Source organism: Chiloscyllium plagiosum, chromosome 9 (genome assembly GCF_004010195.1).
Source record: "Chiloscyllium plagiosum isolate BGI_BamShark_2017 chromosome 9, ASM401019v2, whole genome shotgun sequence".
Lineage (NCBI taxonomy): Eukaryota > Metazoa > Chordata > Chondrichthyes > Orectolobiformes > Hemiscylliidae > Chiloscyllium > Chiloscyllium plagiosum.
Window position 1 is genome coordinate 71,139,657 of NC_057718.1, and position 11,742 is coordinate 71,151,398.

Here is an 11,742-nt window from a genome sequence, read left to right on the forward strand (position 1 = left end):
ACAACGTAAAATGTTAGGCCACTGCTAGAGTATTGTGTGCAGTTCTGGAATCTATATCATTGGAAGGGTATGATTGTGCAGGACTGTACAGAGGAGATTTATCAGGATGTTGCCCGAACTGGAGTGTTTTAGCTGGGAAGAGAGATTGGGTAGATTGGAATTTTCCCTGGAACAGAGATTTAAGGAGGACATGATTGAAATGCATAAAAGTATGAGGAGCAGAGACAGGATGGAGAGAAGAAACTTCCCTTTGGTGGAGGGATCAATTACAGGGAGAGACCGATTTAAGGTTAGGGGCAGGATCCTTACAGGGTGTGAGGCAAACGTTCATCACTCAGATGGTGGTGGGAATCTGGAACTCACTGCTTGTGAGGGTGGCACAGACAGAAACCCTCATAACATTTAAGTATTATTTAGATGTACACTAGCAGCCAAATGCTGGAAAATGAGATCAGAATAGTTAGATAGTTGACTTTGACCAGTGCAAACTTAATGGGGCAAACGGTCTTTTAGTATCCTGTCGTCCTCTATGACTGTATGACTCGACTGGCTAGGACTGAACTTAACGCAAAGAAGAAATGGCACTGCGTTAATTGACTACGTTATTCAGACCTCAACACGACTCTCATTTTTGAAAATATGAAATGTAAATAATTACAATTGCCTTAGCACAGTTTAATGGCAAGTACTATGCATGGCAGTTCCAATTAATAGTTTCAACAACGTACATTTGTACAGTGAAGTGACCGGGTATGATTGTGAGCATCGACTCTGATATTTGGCACACTCGTGTCTTGCATGACTCCACTTACTGCAACTGTCAATGGAATATTTTTCCTGAATTCTTCACCTGAAAAACAAATCAAAGTGTAATTATTTTGAAACATTATCACAAAGATTTCAAATTAAATGGAGGTGACATACTACCAATCATGAACCTATCATGTCCCTCACGAATGGCTCACAAAGTGCCACTGTGACCGTTGAATTGTCTGGATACAACAATTACAAGCATAATCTGTAATATGCATCAGTAATGAATTCAGTTGAATCCATACATGAGTTCAATACCTTACAATCAAATCATCCTGGAATGATTTCCCTTGCACATTTTGAAATTCAAATCGATTAGGTTACCATCCTTTATTGTGTGGAAGTACAAGACATGCTTTTGAAATATCAAATCTTGCCCACATTTACTTTGTCTTTTTCTGTTGTACTCCAATTGATTAAGAAAGCTTGTTTTACATGTACTACTGAATTGCTCCTAGCACGGCAGTCTCCGCTGCTCATGTGTAGAGTACAACAGTGAGTTAAAATGGGGCAAAATTCACTGACCTCAATTTTCTATGGGCTCCTGCTTTGGTCAGTTGAGTTTTTTTGTTTCCAACTGCCTCAGGCAATTTTCTCCCAAACATTTGGGCTCCAAAGGTCATAAGCATCAGTAACTACCTCCCAGTTCTCATGTCAATGCTGCCTTCTTCAAATCTCATTTGCAAATGCTCTTGCACCACAGAAAGAGACATCCAGGAGAGCATGACTCAGTATTCAGTTCATTCAACAGAAAGGCTATACGATTCCATCCATCCACTGAATGTGGTGTAGCCAATGCAGCTATTGCTGCCTTAACGACGAGTGTACTGGGACTGGGTTCAATTCCTACCTGCTCTAAAGATGCGTAATAACACCATTGAACAGGTTGATAACTACACAAATGGAAATGGGCTCTGTGGCACAATGGCAATGTCCCTACCTCTGGACCAAAAGCACAGATACATTCCAGAGATGTGTAATAATATAATGGATAAAGATGGATAAATACCCAGGAATGATTCCTGGGTCCCTTGCTGAGATACTTGTATCATTGATAGCCACAGGTGAGGTACCGGAAGACTGGAGGTTGGCCAACATGGTGCAATTATTTCAGAAAGGTCGTAAGTAAAACGTGAGGGAACAATAGACGAATGAGCCTGAAATCCGTGGTGGGCAAGTTGGTGGAGGGAATCCTGAGGGATAGCATTTACATGTATTTGGAAAGCAAGGACTGATTAGGAATGGTCAACATGGCTTTGTGCACAGGAATCTGCGTCTCACTAAGTAGATTAGGAGTTTTTGAAGTGACAAGGAGGATGAAGGCAGAGCGGTGGACATTGTCTACATCGACTTCAGTAAGGCATTCGACAAGGGTCTGCATTGTAGACTGTTAACAAGGTTAGGTCAGATGGAATGCAGGAGGGCCTTTGGCCAATCTTCTATCTAAACATGTCACCTATTTTCTAAGGATCTGTATCTCTCTGCTCCCTGCCCATTCATATATCTGTGTAGATAAATCTTAAATGACACTATTGTGTCTGTCTCTACCAACTCCGCTGGCAACGCGTTCCAGGCACCCACCATCCTCTGCATAAAGAAATTTCCATGTCTCTCACCCTTAAACGTTTCCCCTCTCACCTTGAACTCATGACCCCTAGTAATTGAGTTCCCCACTCTCAAAAAAAGCTTCTTGCTATCCACCCTGTCTATACTTCTCATGATTTTATAGGCCTCAATCAGGTTCCCCCTCAACCTCCATCTTTCCAATGAAAATAACCCCAGTCTACTCAACCTCTCCTTATACATAGCACCCTCCATATCAGGCAACATCCTGGTGAACCTCCTCTGCACCCTTTCAAAGCTTCCATATTCTTTTGGTAATATCATGACCAGAACTACACAGTACTCAAAATGTGGCCAAAACAAAGTCCTATACAACTGTAACATGACCTGCCAACTCTTGTACTCAATACCCCGTCCAATGAAGGAAAGCATGCCATATTGCCTTCTTGACCATTCCACTAACCTGCATCGACACCTACAACGGACCTGAACACCCAGATCTTTCTGTGCACCAATTTTTCCCAGAGCTTTTCCATTTATTGTATAGTTCACTCTAAAATTGGATTTTCCAAAATGCATCACCTCACATTTTCACAGATTGAACTCCATCTGCCATTTCTCCACCCAACTCTCCATTCTATCTACATTCTCCTGCATTCTCTGACAGTCCCCTTCACTATCTGCTACTCCACCAATCTTCATGTCATTTGCAAACTTGCTAGTCAGACCACCTATTTCTTCCTCCAGATCATCTCAAATAACAGTGGTTTCAGCACAGATCCCTGGTCACAGTTCTCCATTTTGAGAAACTTCCTTCCACTAGTACCCTATCTCCTGCTGCCCAGCCAGTTCTCTATTCATCTAGCTAGTACCCCCTGGGCCACACGTGACTTCACATTCTCCATCAGCCTACGACAAGGAACCTTATCAAATGCCTTACTGAAGTCCATTGACTGAAGTCCATCCCTCAGTCAACTTTGTCACTTCCTCAAAGAATTCTATTAAGTTGGTAAAAAATGACCTTCCCTACACAAAACCATGCTGCCTATCACCGATAAGCCCACTTTCTTCCAAATATAAATAGATCTTATCCCTCTATATCTCCTCCAGCAACTTCACTACCACTGATGTCATGCTCACCAATCTATTACATGGATTATCCCTGCTACCCTTCTTAGAAAAGGGAGAAAGTGAGGACTGCAGATCCTGGAAATCAGAGTCGAAGAGTGTGGTCTTAAAAAGTACAACCAGTCAGGCAGCTTCTGAGGAGCAGGAGAATCGACGTTTCAAGCATAAGCTCTTCATCAGGAATGAGGCTTGTGGCCCAAGGGGCTGAGGGATAAATAGGAGGGGGTGGGCTGGAGGTGAAGGTTATAAGTTGAAGAGGAGGGTGGTGCAGACAGGTGGGAAGGAAGATGGACAGGTAGGACAGATCAAGAGAGCAGGGCCAAGTTGGAAGGTTGGATCTGGAATAAGGTGGGAGGAGGAGAAATGAGGAAACTGGTGAAATCCACATTGATCCTGTGTGGTTGGAGTGTTGCAAGAAGAAAGATGAGGCGTTCTTCCTCCAGGCACCGGGTGGCTAGAGTTTGCGGGTGGAAGTGGTCCAGGACTTGCATGTCCTTGGCGGGATGGAGTGGAGAGGGGAGTTAAAGTGTTCAGCCACAGGGCAGCGGGGTTGTGGAGTGTGTGCCCCAGAGATGTTCTCTCAAACGTTCCGCAAGTTGGCATCCTGTCTCTTAATGTAGAGGAGACCACACAGAGCAACAGACACAGTAGATGTCGGATGTGGAAGGATCCTTTGGGGCCTTGGATGGAGGTTTTGAGGTGGCAGGGAAAGGTACCGGGAGTGGAAGGTGGGCTGTTGGTGTACATGGGGAGAAAGTGAGGTCTGCAGATGCTGGAGATCAGAGCTGAAAATGTGTTGCTGGAACAGCGCAGCAGGTCAGGCAGCATCCAGGGAACAGGAGAATCGACGTTTCGGGCATAAGCCCTGAAGATTCCTGAAGAAGGGCTTATGCCCGAAACGTCGATTCTCCTGTTCCCTGGATGCTGCCTGACCTGCTGCGCTGTTCCAGCAACACATTTTCAGCTCTGTTGGTGTACATGTACCTAACATGAGAGTCACGGAGGGAATGGTCTCTCCAGAATGCAGATAAGAGGTGGGGAGGGAAATATATCCCTGGTGGTGGGGATCTGTTCTATGTGGCGGAAGAGAAAATGTGTCAAGCCACTTACATCACGAAGTTACTGTGTAGTTGTTGGCAGATCACTTTAGGGAAAGTGAAACAGGTTTCTGCATTTTTAACTCCAAAAAGACTATATCAGTTCAAAGTGACACCCTTTGGAATGAAGAACACACCTGCCACATTCCAAATACTCATGAACAGAGTTGTGACTGGATTAACAAATCGTGCAGTTTATCTGGATGATGTCATGATCTTTAGCAAGTCATGGAAAGATCACATGGTGCAGTTGAACAATTAGGAAAAGCAAAACTGGTAATAAAGAAAACAGAATTCATCAATTTGTGATGTTCTTAGGAGATAACATCAAACATGGAAGGCTGACCCCAAGGAACATGAAGACAAAGGCCAGCAAGGTATTTCCACAACCATCCTTGAAGAAAGAGCTGCTTTAATGTTTGGGAATAATCAGAAGTTTATTCCATACTTCAGCAGCATGGTGCCCCGCTAACAGATTTACGAAAAAAGAACAAAATTTCAGTGGACAGAACAATGTCAAGAGGCATTTGAGAATTTAAAACCGCACTAGTTTTTGCTACACCAAATTTTATGAAACCCTTCAAAGTTGCAATCAATGCTGGCAATATTGGAATTGGAGCTGTACTGCCTCAGGAAGATGATGATGGAATTGAACAGACAACTGGATACTTTTCAAAGAGACTCAATTTTCACAGAGAAAATACTCTACTGTTGTAAAAGAATTATTGCATTTGGCACTGGCCTTACAGCAGTTTAATGTTTATGTGATGAACAATGTGTCGGAGACAGTTGTGTACTCTGACAACAATCCTCTTACATTCTTGGAAAGACTTAACAATACAAATATGAGACTATATCAATGGAGTTATATGTTACAGACTTTTAATTTACAAATTGTAGGACACAGGTAAAAATACAGCTGTGTCTATGACTCAATGGCATTCCTACAGTGTACTAGAAAATTGAAAATATGTAACATTTGAGTTTAACCAATAAGTTTAAGTCATGCTTCAGGATACTAAAATCCAATCACATTTGAATTTATTACTTCGCCAACATCAAACTAATGAGATGATCCAAAATGCGCACCTTTTGAAAATTAGTCAGAAAGGAACTGCCGTTGAAACAGAAATGCCTGGACAGCTAACATTTTGCTCTCCAAGAAACACTTTCTATCAAAGGTACCTTTTCATTTGAAACATATGCACAATAAAGAAAAAGACAAATACTCAAGGAGATCCTCAGCCGGAAGATGACTTATTTATGTAAATGATTTGGATGTGAATACAGGAGGATAAGTTAGTAAGTTTGCAAATGACATTTAAATTGGAGGTGTAGTGGACAGTGAAGAAGGTTACATCAGAGTACAATGGGATCTTGATTGGGTGAATTTAATTTAAATAAATGCGAGGTGCTGCATTTTGGAAAAGCAAATCAGAGCAGGACTTATACACTGTGGTCCTAGGGAGTGTGGCTGAACAAAGAGACCTTGGAGTGCAGGTTCATAGTTCTGCAAAAGTAGAGTCACAGGTAGATAGTGAAGAAAGCATTTGGTAAGCTTTCCTTCATTGGTCAGAGTATTGAATATAGGAGTTAGGAGGTCATGTTGCGGCTGTACAGGTTATTGGTTAGGCCACTTTTGGGATATGGCGTGTAATTCTGGTCTTCTTCTAATCAGAAGGATATTGTGAAATTTGGAAGGATTCAGAAAGGATTTACAAGGATGTTGTCAGGGTTAGAGGATTTGAGCTATAGGGAGAGGCTGAATAGGCTGGGGTTGTTTTCCCTGGAGCATCAGAAGCTGAGGGGTGACTTTATAGAGGTTTATAAAATTATGAGGGGCATGGATACGATAAATAGACAAGGCCTTTTCCCTGGGGTGGGGGAATCCAGAACTAGGATGTGAGAGAGCAACTTTAGGATGAGAGGGAAAGGTACAAAAGGGACCTAAGGGGCAACCTTTTCATGCAGAGCGTGGTGCGTGTATGGAATGAGCTGCCAGAGGAAGTGGTGGAGGTTGGTACAATTGCAACATTTAAAAGGCATCTGGCTATATGGACAGGGGATATAGATATGGGTATATGAATAAGAAGGGTTTAGAGGAACTGTACTGTCAAAAGCAACTTGATGCGATAAGGATATCTAGTCGGCATGGACAAGTTGGACCGAAGGGTCTGTATCTGTGCTGTGCATCTCTATGACACTATAACTCTAAGAAAGACACAGAAGACAATAGCAGCTGTGTGGTGTTGAAATTTAGTTGATGTAATTTGAATAAGTGTCTTATTAAGCAGCATATTGTTATGGAAATGGAGGCAGAAAACAAGCAGTTCAGAGAAAGGGGGGCTGAGAATTGTAAATGGTTGTTTAATATTCACTTTTTGAGTTAAAAATAAATTAATGATATTTTCTTTAAAAGTGGAATCTGTGAGTTCTGTGACTTATTTTATCAGATTATGAGGCAAGGTGAGCTTTTCTGGGTGTTTGATTTAAGTAAAAGAGGGGTTCATCTCTGTGTCATAACAGATAAGAGCTGAAAGATTTAGAATGAACATAAAAGGCAACCTTTTTATGCAGAGGGTGGTGCGCATAGGGAATGAACTGCCAGATGAAGTGGTGAAGGCTGGTACAATTACAACATTTAAAGTCCTCTGACTTGGTCACTATGTAGTGACAGCAAGTTGTGGTAATGAGTGAGGCAGGTAAGGAAATTAAGAAGTTGAGTGTAGAGGTGCCTCAGGTTTTGCATATGTCCAACAGGTTTGAAGTTCTTGGTACCTATGTGGCAGAAAACGGACTGTAGAGTGAATGAGAGAACTGTCCAAGGCGCCACAGTAAAGAAAGCCTTTTGGTGGGAGTGAAGCTGTGAAGAATATTGTGATAGAAGGAGACAGTACAATCCAGGATAAATATATTTCTCCAAAGTTGAGAGCAGAAGTCCCAATGGTTGTGTAGCAGCCTGTGTTGTGCCAGGGGTCTAATACTTAAGAGTAGAAGGGGAAGTTGCGGTGAGAGGGGAAGGATCCAGTGGTCATATAGTACTCACTATGTTGTCGAAATTTTAAAAAGATGTTTTTCTTATGCAGTATTAACAGCTAGGGGTCAAATTAAAAAGCAGAAGCTCAAAAGGTAATAATCCCTGCATTATGACCTCAGCCATGAGCAAATTGGCAGAAACAAAATAAAATTAGAAAGATGAATATACAGGCTTAAGATTTAGAATTAAGGACAGGGTAAATGAATTGAGCAGATATTTTGATTCAGACTTCACAGTCAGAGGTACATACAATATCCCAGAAACAAATGCCCCCCTGTAACTGTCTGTATGATATATAACAGGTACTGACCACAACTGACACTGCTTAGATGCTTAATCATTGACATTCATCTAAAAAATTTTAAGATTTACTGGAAAGCCTACTTTGAAATTCTTCCGTAAGCATGGTCTCCTTCATCAAAAACTCTAACTTCAGTGATCAAAACCGCTGATCCTGTACCATTTCTTGTTCTGTTGCAAATTCTACAAATAAGGATGAGAAAGAAAATTGAAGGGGATGGGCACAAGTGAAATGTGGAGCTTATTCAAGGAATAGCTACTGCAGAGTACGTACCTGGCAGGCAGGGAGAAAAGTTGTCGAATGCAGGAGCCGTGGTTTACTAAGGAAGTTGAAACTCTTGTCAAGAGGAAGAAGACGACTTATGTTAGGATAAGATATGATGGCTCAGTTAGAGTGCTTGAGAGTTACAGGTTAGCCAGGAAAGACCTAAAGAGAAAGCTAAAATCATCCAGGAAGGGACATGAGAAATTGTCGTCAGATAGGATCAAGTAAAACCCTAAGGTTTTCTATAGGTACATCAGGAATAAAAGAATGACTAGAGTAAGATTACAGCCAGTCAAGGACAATAGTAGGAAGTTGTGCGTGACATCAGAGGAGATAGGCAAAGTACTAAATGAGTATTTTTCATCAGTATTCACACGAGAAAAAGACAATGTTATCAAGGAGAATACGGAGAAACAGGCTACTTGGCTAGATGGGATTAAGGTTCACAAGGAGGAGGTGTTATCAATTCTAGAAAGTGTAAAAATAGATTAGTCCCCTGGGCTAAATGGGATTTATCCTAGGATTCTCTGAGAAGCCAGGGAGGAGATTGCAGAGCCTTTGGCTTTGATCTTTATGTCATCATTCTTTACAGGAATAATGCCAGAAAACAGAAGACAGCAAATGCTGTTCCCTTGTTCAATAAGGGGAGTAGAGTCAACCCTGGTAATTATAGGCCAGTGAGCCTTACATTGATTGTGGGTAAAGTGTTGGAAAGGGTTGTAAGAGATAGGATTTATAACCATTAAGAAAGGAATAAGTTGATTTAGGGATAGTCAACACAGTTTTGTGAAGGGTAGATTGTGCCTCACAAACCTTATTGAGTTCTATGAGAAGGTAACCAAACAGATGAATGAGGGCAAAACAGTTGATGTGGTATGTATGGATTTCAGTAAGGTGTTTGATAAGGTTCCCCATGGTAGACTATTGCACAAAATACATGGGATTGAGGGTGAGTTAGCCGTTTGGATCAGAAATTGGCTAGCTGAAAGACAGAGGCTGGTGGTTGATGGGAAATGTCAATCCTGGAGTTCAGTTACCAGTGGTGTACCACAAGTGTTTTGAGTCCACTGCCATTTGTCATTTTTATAAAATGAGGGCATGAGGGTTTGTAAACTTGCAGATGACACTAAGGTCAGTAGAGTTGTGGATAGTGTCGAAGGATATTCTAGATTAAGGAGGGACACAGATAAGCTGCAGAGCTGGGCTGAGGAGGCAAATGGAATTTAATGCGGACAAGTGTGAGGTGATTCACTTTGGTAGGAGTAACAGGAACGCACAGTACTGGGCTAATGGTAAGATTCTTCATAGCATAGATGAGCAGAGAGATCTCAGTGTCCAGTTATGTAGATCCTTGAAAATTGCCACCCAGGTTGATCAACTAGGAGAAAGTAAGGACTGCAGATGCTGGAGATCAGAGCTGAAAAATGTTTAACTGGAAAAGCGCAGCAGGTCAGGCAGCAACCAAGGAGCAAGAGAATCGACGTTTCGGGTATAAGCCCTTCCTGAAGAAGGGCTAATGCCCGAAACGTCGATTCTCCTGTTCCTTGGATGCTGCCTGACCTGCTGCGCTTTTCCAGCAACACATTTTTCAACCCAGGTTGATCAGGTTGTTAAGGCAGCATACAGTGTATTAGCTTTTATTGGTAGAGGGATTGAGTTTTAGAACCGTGAGGTCATGCTGCAGCTGTACAAAACTCTGGTGTGGCCACACTCGGAGTATTGCATTCAGTTCCAGTCACTGCATTATAGAAAGGATATGGAAGTTTTGGAAAGGATTCAGAGGAGATTTACTAGAATGTTGCCTGTATGGAGGGAAGGTCTTACGAGGAAAGGCTGAGGGACTCCAGGCTGTTTTCGTTAGAGAGAAGGAGTTTGAGAGGTGACTTAATTGAGACAGTGAAGATAATCAGAGGGTCAGATAGGGTGGATAGTGAGAGCCTTTTTTTCTCGGATGGCAATGGCTATCATGAGGGGACATAGCTTTAAATTGAGGGGTGATAGATATAGGACAGGTGTCAGAGGTAGTTTCTTTACTCAGACAGTAGTGGGGCGTGGAACGCACTGCCTGCAACAGTAGGAGACTCACCAACTTTAAGGGCATTATGGATGAGAATGGAATAATGTAGGTTAGATGGGCTTCAGAGGTTGGTGCAACATCGAGGGCTGAAGGGCCTGTACTATACTGTCATATCCTATGTTCTGTTATGAAGACGTGGATGTACTGTACCTTTCAGAGAGTTAAAAGCTAGCAGAACTACCTGACAGCACCAAATGTTCTGAATAAGACACAGCATAACATGTTGTCCAGCAGCTAAGGTTGCTGGTTGCCTGGAGACAAAAACAAATTTGAATTAGACCAATCAGTTTAAATTGTACTCCCAAAAAATTACCAAAGTCCAATCAAGTTTGAATTTAGTATATTGACAATATTAAAAGCCGATGCTTTGGGGCATATGAGCAGGAAAAATTGAACAGTTGGGAGAGAACTGCCAAAAGACCAACAGATATAGGCTGCTAGTCAGAACTCACTGGGAGGTACCTATCTAGAGAAGGAGTTTGCACAGAGAAAAACATCAACACAGACCTGGAGAGCAAACCGACAGAGGAAGATATAAAAAGATTTGACCACTGGCTGGTTTTGAAATGTGAATTTCTGGTAAATCTTTTTATTGGACTAGTATTATAGAAGGGCAAGTAAAAGATAGGTTAGAGGAAGGAGTTAGAACATAGAACAGTACAGCACAGAACAGGCCCTTCATCCCACAATGTTGTGCCAACCCCTGATCCTCATGTATGCACCCTCAAATTTGTGTGACCATATGCATGTCCAGGAGTCTCTTAAATGTCCTCAATGATCCTGCCTCCACAACTGCTGCTGGCAACGCATTCCATGCTCTCTCAACTCTCTGTGTAAAGAACCCACCTCTGACATCCCCTCTATACTTTCCTCCAACCAGCTCGTGTTAGTCATTTCTGCCCTGGGAAATAGTCTCTGGCTATCGACTCTATCTATGCCTCTCATTATCATGTATACCTCAATTAGGTCCTCTTCTCCTCCTTTTCTCCAATGAAAAAAGTCCGAGCTCAGTCAACCTCTCCTCATAAAATAAGCCCTCCAGTCCAGGCAGCATCCTGGTAAACCTCCATGAACCCTCTCCAAAGCATCCACATCTTTCTTATAATAGGGCGACCAGAACTGGATGCAATATTCCAAGTGCGGTCTAACCAAAGTTTTATAGAGCTGCAACAAGATCTCACGACTCTTAAACTCAATACCCCTGTTAATGAAAGCCAAAACACCATATGCTTTCTTAACAACCCTGTCCACTTGGGTGGCCATTTTAAGGGATCTATGTACCTGCACCCCAAGATCCCTCTGTTCCTCCAAACTGCCAAGAATCCTATCCTTAATCCTGTACTCAGCTTTCAAATTCGACCTTCCAAAATACATCACCTTGCATTTATCCAGGTTGAACTCCATCTGACACCTCTCAGCCCATCTCTGCATCCTGTCAATGTCCCACTGCAGCCTACAACAG

The 11,742-nt window shown here is 42.2% G+C and overlaps 1 protein-coding gene across 6 annotated transcripts in view; it reads right to left on the bottom strand.

The window, feature by feature from the left end:
* The window catches only part of tmem181 (transmembrane protein 181), a 248,170-nt gene that overhangs the window by 95,995 nt on the left and 140,433 nt on the right, over positions 1 to 11,742 (bottom strand). For all 6 annotated transcript variants that reach the window (XM_043696179.1, XM_043696185.1, XM_043696182.1 and 3 more), the window contains one exon: positions 729 to 850. In XM_043696179.1, coding sequence (XP_043552114.1) covers positions 729 to 850 — 122 coding nt within the window. The remainder of the gene's footprint in view (positions 1 to 728; positions 851 to 11,742) is intronic.